This window comes from Populus euphratica, unplaced genomic scaffold (genome assembly GCF_000495115.2).
Source record: "Populus euphratica unplaced genomic scaffold, PopEup_1.0 scaffold5.1, whole genome shotgun sequence".
Classification (NCBI taxonomy): Eukaryota; Viridiplantae; Streptophyta; class Magnoliopsida; order Malpighiales; family Salicaceae; genus Populus; species Populus euphratica.
Window position 1 is genome coordinate 3,460,825 of NW_011499848.1, and position 16,136 is coordinate 3,476,960.

The 16,136-nt window shown below is 34.6% G+C and overlaps 3 protein-coding genes and 1 pseudogene across 4 annotated transcripts; 2 read left to right on the forward strand and 2 right to left on the reverse strand.

Annotated features, from left to right (window-relative positions):
• Nucleotides 1–219: 219 nt before the first annotated feature.
• LOC105115873 (vacuolar protein sorting-associated protein 13C-like) lies at nt 220–2,943 on the reverse strand (annotated as a pseudogene).
• Nucleotides 2,770–3,856, reverse strand: LOC105115866 (uncharacterized). Its single transcript, XM_011012927.1, has 2 exons — nt 3,753–3,856; nt 2,770–3,379 (listed from the first exon to the last, which is right to left on the reverse strand). The coding sequence occupies exons 1-2, from the start codon at nt 3,833–3,835 to the stop codon at nt 2,878–2,880; spliced, it is 585 nt and encodes a 194-aa protein (XP_011011229.1). The 5' UTR covers nt 3,836–3,856; the 3' UTR covers nt 2,770–2,877.
• EMB2786 (COMPLEX 1 LYR-like protein) lies at nt 3,596–15,837 on the forward strand. 2 transcript variants are annotated; one of them, XM_011012903.1, is made up of 5 exons: nt 3,596–3,730; nt 8,208–8,212; nt 14,868–14,896; nt 14,980–15,077; nt 15,426–15,826. In XM_011012903.1, exons 1-5 carry the CDS (start codon nt 3,687–3,689, stop codon nt 15,502–15,504), a joined length of 255 nt encoding a protein of 84 aa, XP_011011205.1. In that variant the 5' UTR covers nt 3,596–3,686; the 3' UTR covers nt 15,505–15,826. The 2 variants fall into 2 exon arrangements, with proteins under 2 accessions (XP_011011205.1, XP_011011200.1); XM_011012898.1 differs by lacking the exons at nt 3,596–3,730; nt 8,208–8,212; nt 14,868–14,896 and adding exons at nt 14,077–14,262; nt 14,349–14,393 and having other exon boundaries at nt 15,426–15,837.
• Nucleotides 8,613–11,344, forward strand: LOC105115857 (polygalacturonase At1g48100-like). Its single transcript, XM_011012917.1, has 6 exons — nt 8,613–9,200; nt 9,277–9,444; nt 9,535–9,579; nt 9,679–9,886; nt 9,998–10,079; nt 10,566–11,344. The coding sequence occupies exons 1-6, from the start codon at nt 8,796–8,798 to the stop codon at nt 11,065–11,067; spliced, it is 1,410 nt and encodes a 469-aa protein (XP_011011219.1). The 5' UTR covers nt 8,613–8,795; the 3' UTR covers nt 11,068–11,344.
• Nucleotides 15,838–16,136: the final 299 nt, after the last annotated feature.

Here is a 16,136-nt window from a genome sequence, read left to right on the forward strand (position 1 = left end):
ATGAGTAACATTAAATAAGCTCGGAGTGCCGTGCGTTTTAACAAGATACCAGGATAGGTGTCCAAAATAAGTCCCCACCGTAAAAACTTTGTGTGAGCCTGTAATTTATTCAGGTGAAGAAAAAAATCATGCAAGTAATTTTATCCTTCTTTCCTTCATGTGCCCCCCTCTCTGCCTACTATCTTAGAGAGAAATTCTCATCTGCTAGATATGCATACATACATCTAAATGCAAGCAATTCAATATATCTACACCAACTTGTATGAAAGAATTTATCAGATTCTTAGAGCATCGGGATCACGACAGACAACTCATTGAAAGACCAGAAAAGTCAAACCATGATCTGTAAATGACACAAGCAAGGCTACCTGTCCTTGGGCTCTGTAGTCATTGTAAGGTCGAAGCAAATCATCGCCAGTCATAGCACAAGGAAGCCCAACTGACTGGCTGGGCAGCTGCACCTGTTTTTCCTTTTCCAACTCCCTGAACAAAACCTAAACTTTTTGCTTCTTCAGTAGGCTTTGCTAGAATGCCAGTAACTCCTCTAAACAGGCCTTTTTCTAGCGCTCCACCTCCCTCCCTAATGACATCACCAAGGTCCTCGACAACCTTGTTCTCCTGGTAGATAAATTTAAATTTCAAAATTTCAGAATCTAATTAAAAGATGGCACAAGGATATATGGTGTGGGACAAAGCAAAAACATGCGGACAGGAAGATGAGAAATCCTTCAATGGCAGCCAAATCTTGGCATCCTGGCACTCACCCTGTCTCCGGGATGAGGCGGCGTAAAATTTTGCATAAAATTCACCCATATGCTTTATCAACCACTCTCCACCTAAATGAGAAAACAAACAAACAAATGAAGATCAGTGGACAAAGAAATTCCTCAAGCTGCCTTTTCAGGAGCAATGGCAAGCTTGCTGGAGCGGATGGTCAATGAAAACACAGGCCATACTCTGAGCTAGGGCCTTATGATTTATCATGTAATGCTAAAAAGCAATATGAAAGAGGAAGAAGAACATATGCATACAGCCCATGATTAGCACAGAAATATACTAAATTCCTGTGTCTTCCATCTACTTACATTGTACATCGCTAGAGACTCCTACTTAAATTCATATCAGATGAGCCAGTAATCGAATGCTTCATCCTTAATAAACAACACAGAGGCTTCTAATCATTCAGGATATGGTGCTTATAATTTACACTATTAAGTTCTTGATCTAGTAAAAACTCTATTCATTCACTCATACGGAACAGTAAAGAGAAGATAAATCAAAATTTTATTGCAGACCTGTCTCTGCCGAATCTGGATGAATTTTTTATCCATCGATGAAGCGGCTTAACCTCTACTCATATGTCCATGCGCGCTACTTGCAATGCCCAATATATCAACACGAGAGAGCAGTTGAAGAGGTTGGCCAATAAATCCTTTCTAATGTTTGAGATAGCGATACCAATCTAAGAGCTTTGTCTCATGCACATGCTCTCATTAAATCTTTGATTTTATCTCACCTGATCAACATATAGAAGGCAACTCATCTTCAGCATTTCAATTGCAAAAGGCATTTGCGCCGATGTAACAATATTAATTTTTCATGTTGAAAACAGAAATTTAACTTTAAGTGGATAGCGGAATGCAATAACACAACGGATATTTGAAAACACGAGTGCTAAGCTCAATGGACACGCAATTTGCTATGGATTAGAGGCAGCGGCCCAACAATAAGCCACCACAAAATACCAAGCCCACATTAGCAATGACTACGAGCAGTAGGGCACAAAGGGATCAAACTACCCAAAAATGTGCTGTGTGTTTAGAGGCAAGATTTGGATAATTGATAATCAAATTATTCAGTATTCTAATCTTGGATCAATACTCAAGATAGTAGTCGTGTATACTTGGGGGAATTTGACAGTCAAAACATTTAAAGGAGATCTCAGAACTTCGAAAAAGGAAGAAGAAGAAATGCATACTCACAGGCATATTTTCAGTGCTGCCCAGAGCAGTCATCAAGGGAGACCAGAATCCAAGCACTCGTCTTAGCATTTGACTACGTGACATAGCCATTGAGGCTTTGAATCGAACTTTTGAGATGTTAATAACACTGTAACTGGAAGAATATTAGATAAAAACTAAGTTTGATATGTGCAAAAGCTATGTTTCAAGATAGGTTTTAGCATACCCAATTTGAATAATTGGATCAACTGACACAACGGTTAATTTTTTGTATCGTGTGATTTGCCCCAGCAAAATTCATGAAGGCTGCAACCACCAGAAGAAAAAAATATCCCTTTCAACTTTTCAATTCAGATAATTGAAAAAAGAATCAGTACATAATCTACACGCTCCTAATAATGCTAGTGACAAGAAAGCACATACGGGAAAAATTTCTGAGAGAATTGGTACAGAAACTTCAATGAAATTATCTACAATCACTAAGCTAGGCATTCATCTCGAGCTCTTGGATCTTGGATATAAACAGTAATACTCTGTTCCAGCTTGTTGATCTATGCAATCCTTAAAGTAAACCAAAAACCTGTACTCAAACTCCATGAGAGAAAAATACAAAACAAGTATAAAATACATGCCAAGAGTCATTTGGATGTCCATGAACATCAAGTGTTTACTAAAACCATTAGGAGAGAAGTGTTTACGAAGGGATCCACTAAAACCATTAGGAGAGAAGTGTTTACGAGACAACCAAGCATGCATTCAAAAAAAAAAAAAATTGAAGTCAACAATACAAGCTCTTGCTCACCCCTGATGCTCAACTTTGTGAAACTACATTGAAGATTGTAACTGACAAACCATTCTACAGAATGAAAAATCAATTCAAAGACAGTGTCTTACCTGCTAAAATCAGTAGAATATGCTAAAAGAAGATTCTGGACTGACAGGTATAAAATCTCCTCGGTGTGTGTTCAGTAACAGATGTTCCAAGCCCAGCAAGCTCAAGAACTACATGAAATTTACAACCCGTGGAGGATGGCAACTGCTGTTGTGGAGAGACATTTCCAGAAGGTTGTGGTGATGGTGTTTGGACTCTTCTACCTGTTATCGAAGAAGTTTCATTTTCTGGCATCCAGTCACTGATCCTAACAATGTTCATTTTGCCTTCCTTTAGAATCAACGTAACACGTAACGCTCTAGCAGTGTGACCTACTGCATGATTTGGTTGGTGTTCAAGAATCTCATCAATATTGTATTTCAATGATTTCAGTGAATCAGTCCCTTCAACTAAAAATTCCAGTAATCCTGGTCTACCGAAATCTTCCCATAAGAAAGAAGCGGCTGCATCTGGAAAAAGAAGCTTCCATGAATCAGTGGTACCATCCACTTTCCGCATGGGTAAAAACAACGAACGATCTTCGATCCTGTAACAAGAACTTAATTGTTACTATAATTAGAAATCTTTATAATTTGACGAATTATAACTTTTAGCAAACTGCATAAAAAAACATAATTTCGGGGGAGAAAACAACTATTTTTAATCTTGGCCAAACTCACTACTTTACTATATTTTAATATCAATGCACAAAGAAGTTGATAGAGAAAGTTCTGCCATAACTTACTTCGCTAATGAGGAAAAAAAAAAAAAAGTCCTAAGCATTCCAAATAATCTAAATATGAAAACTATGTGGGCTCATAGTAGACATAAATACTGAATGCAAGAGTGAATAAATGCCTGTGCCAAAAAAAAAAAAGGAAGAAGAAGAAGAAGAAGAGTGAATAAATGCCATGGTAAACCATGTCATAGCAATAGCAATGTCAAGCTTCGAATTTATGCCATCCTTCCCAGTTCCCAGTCTAGGCGAACAGGCGTTGTTCATATCGATATCGCTGCCATGCTAGAAAGGAACATCAATGCCACTGGGTCACTAATCGAATCCTTCATGGACACTTTAAAATTTATGCTATCCTTCCCAAGTTTTTCTTTTCTTCATTTGTTATGAGTTAAAATATATATAATTTTGTCTAACTCGCTGATTAAAAATTAGATTTTAATTAAAATATTAAAAAAATATTATTTACACAGTACAGATGTAAGTTTGCTTTAATTATTTTTCTATTTCCATGTTATAAAATCAAATCTACCCAATAATAAATAAAAATATGCAGAGTGGCAAGCAGGGAATTATTTTTCTATTCCCATGTTATTTCTGCGGTGAGTTTTTTATTTAAGAACTGACGAATTCAGTTCCATTCTTCAATTCTCTTTCGCGATTTCAATTGTTGATTTGGATTTCTAAGAAAACATGTAGCATTGAAAATTAGAAAAACCCTAAGCAGACAGCCACATGGAAAGATTTTTATGGTATTGCCGATCTCTACACGGAGATTTCCTTCACAAGAGAGGATGATCGCTATGACAGGTGTCCATAACTCAGCAAGCCAATAACTATTTATAAAATTATGAATTATATGTTGAAATATTTGATTGGAAAAAATATATTTAAATTCTTAATAATCATTGTTTGTATCTAGATAATTTTATTAATAAATATTAAATACATTATATCTTATCTTTTAAAAACACTACACGCCAAATTTATAGAGACTTCTACTGTATATAAAAGGAAGATATTTTTTAGTACTAATGTATTTCCTAAAACATAGGTTAATCCCATTTTTCATAATAAAACTATTTATAAATCAAATAAAATCTTAAATAATACCATAAAGTATGTTTTTTAAATCACCCCTAACCTTTATTGTACCTTATTGATACTTTATTTTGAATATTAAAATTCTAAAAATGCCTAAGATTATATCAACAAAAGCCAGCAATTCAAATAATTAAAATACATCAAATTATTAAATTTGATCCTTATATATATATATATATATATATTCCTAAAACATAGGTTAATCCCATTTTCCATAATAAAACTATTTGTAAATCAAATAAAATCTTAAATAATACAATAAAGTAAGTTTTTTAAATCACCCCTAACCTTTATTGTACCTTATTGATACTTTATTTTGAATATTAAAATTCTAAAAATGCCTAAGATTATATCAACAAAAGCCAGCAATTCAAATAATTAAAATACATCAAATTATTAAACTTGATCCTTATATATATATGAGATCCTTGTTGTTTTACTTTATTTTTTACTTCTTTCAACGAAAAAAATCACAAAATTCTTATTATTTTCTATTTATCATCACTGTTAATATTAAAAGAAGATTCATTTAAACGAAACAATTTGTAAAAAGAAAATTATGCTCATATTTTTAATTTCTATACATGATTTTATTCAAATCTCATTCCTACATAGTATTTTATTGTTTTTTTTTTCATTTCTTGAATTCAATTCTAATATTTTTTTATCTAATATTTATTAATTCACATGCAACACATGTGTCAATAATGCTAATTACATTAAAAAATAAATCAAGGGTTAAATGGGATATAGTCCTCAAAAAAATTCTCTAAAATCTGGTTTATGCATCCAAAACCCTGCATAATTAAAGAATCCAGGTGGAGTTTAAATTTTATTCAAACCCCCCCACCCGTGACTCACATCCCAGATCTTTCAACTCCAGTGTGTCACCTTGAATTCATCAACATCATCAGATTGCTATGCTGCATGTGATTTTTTTTTTTCTGGGTTGGAACTTTGAAAGTTGGAAGACGGGAAGGAACCAGAGAAATGTTCACATACTGTTCCTGTGATTTTTGTTACTGTTACTGTTATTGTTAGGTATGCTTTCGATAATTATATTGTAGTTTTGTTTCTATTATTATGTGAATTTTATTTTTTAAAGCATCATTTTTGTCCAGTCTTTTATCACGTGAACAATAGCAAATTTTTTAAAACAAACTATAATATCATATCCTTAAGATCACTTGGATTTATTTTCCAATGCATTTTCCCGGAAATTTGTTTGTAGCTTACCGGAAGCATCAACTCATATTATAAATTATAACTTATTCGAGACGCAAAAACTGATTGAATGACATGATGATGGTGATAGAAAAAGCCCACATAGACAGGCCCGTTGCTTGAGCCTACCAGACCAATAATATAGCGAGTGTGGGGCGTGGAATAGAGAAAGGCCATCTTACACATGTAAGAGAAAGGACATCATGTCGGGGTGCCAGGCTTAAAACCACAAACTCAAACATCAATGCTTGAGGGGATCGATCGATCACGTACAAAAAGCACATCCACATTCTAAAAAGTCACAGTATCCTGACTTTTGAGCCCCTAATCTAATCATCCCGTGAGAAGAGTACGCATGTGACAGACTAAGACAAACGCATGTAGGTGCATAAACCCACAAATTCCGATTTTCACCAACAAATAATTAAAGCCCTCCTCTTCAAGTTTTTTTTTTTTTTTTTTAAATAAAAGCACATTCATTAAGCAGGCTATCAACTTGCTTGCGTAGGGGTCGTGTGAGTGGCAAAAGTCGATTTGTTCATGCTGTTTTCTCGGTCATTAGCGAGAGAGACTGCTAGCATTTTTTTTTTTTAATTTTTAGTTTTTGTTATGGACCATAGGTTTTGGATTCACCCCGTGAATGATTTTATTCTCTCGCCGTGGACCTACAGCATGTTTCTTACTTGTAACTTCTATTGACCACAAAGAGCTAACAAACAACAACGAGTCACGGGAGCCTCCACTGATTTTCTTCACATCAACCCACAACATTCCTATGTTACCAGATTGCTGCTACAATAATTTTTAATTAATAAGAAGTTTCTCCTTCCCTGAAAGAGCAGCCAGGTGATCAGCAGCTATTAATGGAATCATATGAAATCATGGATCATGTCTTAACTATTTTTTTAAGATTTTAAAATTAATAACTATATAAATTTTTAATAATTTTAAAATTTATGATACTCCAATTAATAGCTTTTAAAAAATATATCTAAAACCTAAATAATCAAGCTAGATTTAAAATTAAATCGTCCATGTAATATTATGTCCAGATGATGTAATTAATATGCCACTGTGATATCTTTATTTTCCCTAATTTAAGTGCAGAATTAATCCCGTGAGCGGGTCCTTTAATGACGTGATACATATACGATGATCGAAAAGCCTAACGAGAAGCGAGTCATAAACCAAAATAGAATAACGGTTGCCATGCATAAGAAGGTTGATTGCCTGTGTTCAGAATATGGCTAAAAAGACTTCTACAATACCGAGGGGAATTGCTAAGTTCTCTTTCTGCAAAAAGGGTTTGGCAGATGCAGTTAACTTGTTAATTAGTTGCAAAACACAATCAATCAATATTTTGTTTATGTATTAAGAATTGTTTAATTCCCTCTCTTCAGGGTTTTATATACGTACAATACACAGGCTAATGCCAGATATGGGATGGCCAAAATCACCCTATTGTTTTTTGTAGAGCCAATTTCTAGTTGACACCGTATATTAGGCTAGGTTGCTTCTGTTAGCTTTCCTTGCGTATGCATTTCATGGATCTTGTTTTTTGGCTTCAATCGCAGGCAATAACTTTTGTCTCAAGGGCTGGAATCTAGTTATTTGGAACAGCCAGCTTAATTATAGTCCTTTGTTATTACATGATCAAGGTCGACATTAAGTAAATGAGTTTGGAATCGTGGTCCAGAAATTATTTTTTATGCTAAATTATATGCTATAATGATTTTTAAATAGCTGGATGGAAGAATCATCATCATTTCATTATAAGAGTCAATCAAGCACAGCTGAACTAGTTTAAGCTGTTGCAAGTTTTTGAGTTCTGACTCCTTATTGACTGCCAATAGCTACTAAGAACTCTCCATTTTAGAGATCATGACAACGAATGAATTTAAAGTTTGGATGCATGATGATGGCATGAAATGTTTCCTGTGCGACGCATAGATTATGCATGAACAAGACAAGACATATTTCCACAATGTTTTTCCCTTTGTAGAAGAAGAAAAGAGGTTTATGTGTGAATGCTTGTTAGTTGTTTAGAAGCCTTGCCCGCAGCAGAAGCCAAAAGAATACAGCACCTGGTTTTGGCACTATGAAAGCCAAAAGAATGCAGCACCTGGTTTTGGCACTATGAAATACGGGCCTCAAAGCAGCTCGCAAGCTGGTAATACTGTTGACGATGCAAGTCCCTCCCAGTCCTACCCTAACCTTATTACTTGTTAGGCAACTAAAAACAGCAAATGTTATTCTATTAAAAAGGGACAGAAACAAGAAGGAAAAGCAGGCCATTGATCATCAAATGCAGAGAGGGTAGCAGCATCAAATTAGCTAGCAAGGTTTGACCAGTTATGACGCTTGAATTAATCTCTCGTTAGGGGCACTCGAAAATCAGTCTTAAAGTTAAGAGCGGGGCGAATTATGCCTTAGCCAAGTGATTTAGTATGATTTTACTCTCCCCCCTCAAAGTTTTACAAGAACTAAAACAAATTGAAAGGAAAAAAAATGACAAACAGAAATAAAAAGGTAAGATGAAAGCTTTGATTTCTACTGAAGAATCAAGTACATTCGCCACACAAGCCATCCTCCAAATTATCCCCAGCTGTTAATTAAAAGACAATGATATTGCAATCAACTGGAATATGACACGTGTCAACCATAGACATCAGAACAGTTTTTGGAGGTCATTTTACAGGAGTATAAATTAATCCCTTTTGCTACTTCACTTGAGGCCCCAGAAATTTGTTAAAAATTCTCTGGCTCTCTTATGCTGTTTCTCAATAACAACATTAGGGAAGCTGAACTTACTATTGTCTTGCATTGACATATTCTTGATTTGTTCTGGTTCTTCACAGTATTGAACACTGCCTACACTACCATCTTTTATTCCATTTTCATGGAGATCATTCGCGGTATGTTAGCCATTTTCATTGCAGTGTCCCTTCTGCTTTACAATTCCAGCAATGTAGAAGGAAGGTCCCGTTACCACAAGCCAAAGAACAAAAGCTCCAAAAATAAAGAGCCCCCTGTTTCTCCAACCCCTCATGATGCCCCTGGTCATCAAAGCCCCACTGCCCCTTATCCGAACGATCCTGGCAACACAAGTTCAGACTACATTTTCAATGTCATGGATTATGGGGCAGTTGGTGACGGTTCCACTGATGACACTAATGCATTCAGGCAGGCCTGGAAAGAAGCTTGTAGAGTGGAATCTGGTGTTATTCTGGCTCCTTCAGGTTATTCTTTCATGATCACTTCAACTATTTTCTCAGGTCCATGCAAGCCAGGAATTGTGTTTCAGGTAAGAATACTTATATCCACGTCGTTTCTGTTTGTTTTAGTTGGACCTGGCTTACTGAGAATTGTAACGTGAATAGGTGGATGGGCGCCTAATGCCGCCGGATGGACCGGATTCCTGGCCAGAGAAGGATAGCACGCAGCAATGGCTTGTGTTTTATCGACTTGACGGTATGACTCTCACAGGAGAAGGAACCATTGAAGGAAATGGAGAGAAGTGGTGGGATCTACCCTGCAAACCTCACCGTGTAAGCTTTCTTTGATTAAATTTCTGCGTTTCATTAATTCTGTGCTGGAACCACATTAACGTTTTCTGTCACAACATGATGTGATTTCAGGGTCCTAATGGATCGACATCAAAAGGACCATGTGTTAGCCCGGCAGTAAGTGAAAATAATCCACAAGTAATTTAGGTAAAAACTGATCAATTACTGCATAATTTTGCCATATATTAACAGATAAAAATTTGTTGATGGTTTCAGTTAATTCGGTTCTTCATGAGCTCCAATTTGGCAGTCAGTGGCTTGAAAATCCAGAACAGTCCTCAATTCCATATGAAGTTTGATGGCTGTGAAGGTGTTTTGATAAAAAAACTGTCCATATCTTCCCCCAAACTCAGCCCCAATACTGATGGGATCCACATAGAGAACACCAAGGCTGTTGGCATATACGATTCTTCCATTAGCAATGGTATGGCAAATTAAAAAGAATAAAATAAAACATTCTACTTAATATAATCTCTCTATTTCGGATTATTTATCTGCTATCAAGCCATCTCTAATATAATGGAGACTTGAACAGGTGATGATTGCATATCAATCGGAACAGGATGCTCAAATGTGGATATTGATGGTCTCACTTGTGGTCCCAGTCACGGGATTAGGTACAATTTCTCTCTGTTTCAACTAAATTGACGTCATGGTTGTTTTAACTACCAGTGCAGTGTGTGAAGCAACTTTTTTGGGTAGTACAGTTAAAGGCTATGTCTGGCCCTACAACATGATGGCCATATGTCAGTTTTTGTGTTTGATAGGTGCCATTTTGTCGATCCAGAACAATATTTATCACACAAAAGTAATTAAAAGGTTGCTTTTTTTCTAAAAAAAAGAGCACCCAAGAAATTGTTTTCCACCCACATCGTTGGTGTGCTCATCCGTTCATCTTTTTCGCTGCCTTTTTATAAGGAAAAAAACTTGATGTTTCATCTATTAAGGTTTCATGGCCTGTTGATTGAGTGTGTTTATTATCGTTCTTTTTTCCACATCAAATGCAAAATTGAAGTTACAATCGCATATGATTTTTCAAAATTTTGTTGAATTCACTTGCATCAAGTGTCTAAAACTGTGGCTTCTTTCTCTGTTCTCCGTAGCATTGGAAGCCTAGGAGTACACAATTCCCAGGCATGCGTAAGTAACATAACCGTCCGAAATACAATAATAAAAGAATCAGACGATGGGCTAAGGATCAAGACATGGCAGGGCGGCACGGGTTGTGTATCAGACATAAACTTTGAAAACATCCAAATGGAGAATGTTAGGAACTGCATTATCATAGACCAATACTACTGCCTATCACAGGCTTGTCTCAACAAGACCTCAGCTGTCTATGTCACAGGCGTGACATACAGGAACATTAAGGGCACGTACGATGTTAGAACCCCACCAATACACTTCGCCTGTAGTGACGCAGTAGCCTGCACCAATATACTGCTATCAGAGGTCGAGCTTCTCCCTGAAGAAGGTGAGTTGGTGGATGATCCATTTTGTTGGAATGCTTATGGAACTCAAGAAACAGCGACTATTCCTCCTATAAATTGCTTACGAGAAGGAGAGCCTAAGGGTATACGAGAAATCTCCTCTTATGGTTGCTAAGATAGTAAATTGCTTAAGAGAAGTAGCAGTTTTAGTTATTACAGATACACTATTGTATAATATAGAATGTGTGGTGTGCTACAGAGCCCATGATCCATTATTATCTTGTCTTTGGGTCTTGATTGTTGCTGAGGCTCCATCCCTCTTAAGGGCATTTTGCCCTTATTGTGTGATGATGTAGTGCTGTCAATAGATGGGAATGGATTTTCCATTTTTACATGTAAGGATTTTTCTAGTGTTTTTAGATGTTATTTATATATGCCTTTAATTTATAATATATTTGTTGTAGAATATGGTGTTTAAAAATATAGTTATGGTTATTTTTTAAATTATTTTATTGTTGTAGAATATGGTGTTTAAAACTATAGTTATGGTTTTTTTTTAAAGTATTTTTTATTTAAAATATATTAAAATATTTTTTTTATTTTTTAAAAATCAATCTAAAAATTATCACTGACTACCTTCACCGTTACTTTCTCCCTCTCATTTTGACACGTGTCTTACTTTTTCAAAGATAAACTTGCGACAGGCAATAAGAGGTTTGTGACAGGGTAGTAATTTTAATAAGACATTCTTTTAAAACAGACACACAGGATGACGTAAGACAGAGCTCCTCTTTTGTGTCTTGATTCTCTGTTCCATATTTTCGTTCATTTGTTTTCCAGAGAAAGTGTAACGTTCTTTGATATTTGTTGGCCATTGACATGATCACCCACTCTTGAAATTCGTTATTCTTGTTGAATAAAGTAAAAACAAAAAATAAATTGTTTTATAATAAAATAAAGAAGCGTTTCATTTGAAAAATACATACTGTACTGGATTTAATATCAATTTTAAAATTTACCTTTTTGTTTGGAACCCACAAGAGTATATAAACTACTAACCGTCGTAAAAAAATAAATTTACTTACATCTACATTGCAAAAATAATTGTTAAGACATGCGTGTAGAAAAAAATTATCTCTCTTTTGTTTTAAATTAATTTGTTATATTTTTAAATTATTTTAATATAATAATATTAAAAATAAATTTAAAAAATAAAAAATATTATTTTAATAAATTAAAATAAATACTTTAAAAAACATCATCCAATACTAACAATATAAACTACAATGTTGCAAGATGCATGCATTGCAAGTTAATAAGTTTTAGCTTTTAAAAATGGAACACCTATCAAGAGAGGAGGGAGAAGGTAACCGACGAGGTAGTTAGCTTTCCTCGTCCTTGTCACGACTAGGGATGACATCGGACATTTTACTTGGATCCCTCTCCCTCTCTCTCCCTCTCTTTCTATATATATGTGTGTGTGGGGTAAAAAAATCAAATAGTTATTAATTATTAATTGGTTTTGATTATTTTATTATCTACTATTATTTATTAATTAATAAAAATATAATAGTTAATATATATATTTGAAGTGTGTGTATATGTATATATTAAATAATAAATAATAAATAATAAATAATAATATATATTAAATACTAAATACTAAATAATATTTTATATATAAATGTTTTATATTAATATTAGTATATATACAGTATTAAAAAAATCTAGATATTCGATTATATATATTTATATAATATAAATATATGTTTCGGGCTAGGTTCAAGTGAATTTTAATAATATTTATATCCTATTTATTATCTATTAAATCTAAAAAAATTATATATATTTAGTAGGTATGGATTAAATTATCCTTTTTAATCACAGCCACCGCAGGGTGGGTGGGTTGAGAGCTCAGGGCACCGGATAAAGGTAGGTCCAAGCGGTTTGTCGTATTTGCATTTCAATGATTAGACTCGTGAGAACAAAATTTCTATTCTTATTCTCATAATTGGAAGTGAAATAAAAATAAAAATCCAGCCGGCTGGGCCATCTCCAAGTAGATGCCCATACTCTCTCTTCTCTCGCTTTCACTGATTATAACACATAAAATAATAATAGACAAGTTCCACCAAAAATATTCTCACAGCATCTCTCTTCATTGGCCAGACAGTAAAAAATAATCACCTTTTGTTTTGTAAGTAGTAAAAAATAATCACACAGCACGCTTTACCGTAAAGTAAAGTCTATTGGTTAATCAACATGGCCTCTTCAGTACTCTCCTCTTCAATCCAACCAGTACTTTTTCTCAGGCGAGGCTCGGCCCTTTGATGTCTGGCTAAAGATAATACTTGTTGGGGTGGTAATAATGGTTGTTTTTAAAAATATTTTATTTAAAAATATATTAATTGGTAATAATGGTTGTTTTTTAAAATATTTTATTTAAAAATATATTAATATGTTTATTTTTTTGTTTTTTAAAATTAATTCTTGAAATCATTATATTAAAATATAATTTTTTATCAAATAATAATATTTAATTCATATTTTCGAACACTAACCACTATGAATAATCATGTTTATAGATGCCACATCAAAACACAATAAGATCGCTCAATCCCCTTCTCTACCTCTTTAATCTAATTATTTTTTTAGTTATTGTATACTAATTTAAGTATAAAAAAATCCATTGAAACATATAAAAACTTACTCTTATAGATGAGACAAGGTAATTCATCATAATCACTTCCCAACTCACTCATTCTGTATGCTCAAAATTCTTTCAAAGTTTCGGTGACTTCATCACTATCGTTTTATTATTTGTTACCAAATTTGAATGTCAGTGTAAAAGATAGGATGTTAATATACCATGAATATATAAATTATTATTTTCAATAACTTGTTATAAGAATTACAGTGGCAAAACTGCTCGTTAAATGGAGTGGCAAATAGAAATTTACATGAATAGATATCAAAGAATATGTTTTAGCAGTTTAGTTAACTCCCGATCTCGGTAGCCGCCGAAAGGGACGCAGAGAAAGAAACAGGAACGGAGGGAGACGGAGAGAAAGAAGGATAGGAATTCAATTATTTTACGTAATTGGACCCATGGCAAGGTTCATAATATTCTAAGCCCACCAATAAATGGGCCAAGGAGGTCTATCTTTTCCACTCTGACAATCGACTTATTTAATAATAATTTAACGTACAGTCAAGCAAATTTGCCGTTCAGTTTCGCCTCTGCAACAACGAACGAGATTTTATACAATCACCCACTTGGCTCCCGCTCCCGCTCCCTCCGAAGTTGGAAGAGACGATGCCCTCTTTGCAAACTGCGTTGCCTCCTGAACTAGCCAACAACGTAATTAGGGTTAAGTATCATTTTCTTTTTGCTTCATTTAAATCTATGTTAACAGTAATTATTCAGATCCCTAATTTTCATTGTTTTAATCGCAGCTTTACCGTGAATGTCTTCGAAGAGCTAAATATATTGGTCATCAGGTAATATTTTATTTAACTAAACTCATTGCATCTTATTAAAAATTCGCAATTTAATCAGATCAACTCCATTCCTTCCTATCTACTCAACGTCAAATATGTTACCAAAATAATTCGAATGTCCGTGTCGTGGTATGTAAAGGAGTGGTTTGTTGCTCAGTTATCCAAGAATGGTGGTACATATGATGTGGAATCGGGGTAATGATTCTGGGAGTCTAACTCTTACTTTGGTGTCCTGTATGGTTGGTTGTGTGAGATGGGCTATGTTGGCACTCATTAGCATCACCTAGAATACCTACTGCCGTTGCTTTGATACTCCCACCTCTTTAGTTGCTGCAAGTGTGACTTGGATGGCATAGGGGTTGCCATAGATCTTGTTTTTGCTTTTTTTGGTTATAATCTGGAGCCTAACTCCAACCTCGTGGTAACTTCTCTGCAGTGGAGTTTTGATGAATCTGATCCTGGTTTCTAAAAAAGAAGAAGAAGAAGAAGAAGAAGCAACATTAGTATTCATCTTGTTTCAATTTAGCCTCTGTTATTAATTTTTAGTCGATATGTGTTGATATTTGTGTTTTAATTATTGTGGCAGCAACATAACACAGAGCTTCTTGTCAATATGGTAAGACAGCAGTTTAAAAGAAACAAACACGAGATGGACCCAGAGAAGATTCAAAAGTTGAAGGACGAGTAAGTTGAAACTGCTCTGTTTTGCACGTTGTTAAATCTTTAGCTCCTTCTTGTGTTTGTTTCATTTCCTGTATTGTTTATTTATATGTCCATGTTTTAGGAACGGTTTTGCTTGATTTGAATATGTATTGAGGATTTAGGAGGAAATTACTTGATTTGGCAACCAAGATGCCAGTTGCTTTGTTCTATATCTAGAGTGCAAAACAGTTCCTTAATTTGTTTGGTAGAATTAACAAGCTGGATTGTAGGATACAGACAGACTAACTTGTAGTTTGTTACTCTTTCTCTCCATTTTTTTTTTTGTGTGGGAACTTTGTTGCGAGTTTGATGTGATTTCTATGATTGCAGTGCAGCAAGGGGACTTATAAATCACATACTCTATGAATCGGAGAGGCTGTCTGGTCATAAAGCGAGCAAGAGTACTTGATGTTTCTTCAGAATTTGAAGTAGAGGTTCGGGTCGAGAGCGCAGTAGGTGAGTTGGATGAAATTTTTGGCTGTCAATTAGATAATAAAAGAGATTTTTCCTTAACCATCATCAATCTTCTGAGTGTTCAAGGATCATATGCTTAATGGAATTTGCATAAATGGAAAGATTTCATACTGGCTACGCATGCCATTTTCTTGATTTCCAATAAACAGTAATGGTTTATACTGAAAGGGTGGAGGGGAAAAGCTGAATTAGGATCGGGACATAATTACAGTATTATCTCACAGTTTGCAAACTAAATCAAGACATTGTTTCTACCGATTATTCTATATGCCTTGGATGTTTGCATGCACAGAGAGTGACTTTAAATTGCATTAATATTCTTCCGGCATTGAGGTTGTGAAACTCAATGCTGCAGTGGCTATTTGGCCCAACAGCGTGATGGCCATATGCCAGTTTTACTTGTATATTCATAGCTTGTGAACTTTCAGGATACATCATACACTATCATACAAATATCCCAAAAAAACAATTAGAAAAGCAATTGAAATCAAACTTCCAGTTTTAAAATAATTGCCAAATATCTGACTCGAATGTATTTTAGAGAATCAATGCGCAAGTACAGAGACA

What these genes read in the sequence shown, in the direction of transcription:
- LOC105115866 (XM_011012927.1), bottom strand. Translation starts at nt 3,835, where the DNA reads ATGAACAACGCCTGTTCGCCTAGACTGGGAACTGGGAAGGATGGCATA. An exon ending in ATTGCTATTGCTATGACATG is followed by an intron (nt 3,380 to 3,752) that starts GTTTACCATGGC and finishes TTCTTGTTACAG; the next exon opens with GATCGAAGATCGTTCGTTGT.
- EMB2786 (XM_011012898.1), top strand. Translation starts at nt 14,209, where the DNA reads ATGCCCTCTTTGCAAACTGCGTTGCCTCCTGAACTAGCCAACAACGTA. An exon ending in TAGCCAACAACGTAATTAGG is followed by an intron (nt 14,263 to 14,348) that starts GTTAAGTATCAT and finishes TTTTAATCGCAG; the next exon opens with CTTTACCGTGAATGTCTTCG. An exon ending in CTAAATATATTGGTCATCAG is followed by an intron (nt 14,394 to 14,979) that starts GTAATATTTTAT and finishes TTATTGTGGCAG; the next exon opens with CAACATAACACAGAGCTTCT.
- LOC105115857 (XM_011012917.1), top strand. Translation starts at nt 8,796, where the DNA reads ATGGAGATCATTCGCGGTATGTTAGCCATTTTCATTGCAGTGTCCCTT. An exon ending in TACCCTGCAAACCTCACCGT is followed by an intron (nt 9,445 to 9,534) that starts GTAAGCTTTCTT and finishes ATGTGATTTCAG; the next exon opens with GGTCCTAATGGATCGACATC. An exon ending in GGTCCCAGTCACGGGATTAG is followed by an intron (nt 10,080 to 10,565) that starts GTACAATTTCTC and finishes TGTTCTCCGTAG; the next exon opens with CATTGGAAGCCTAGGAGTAC.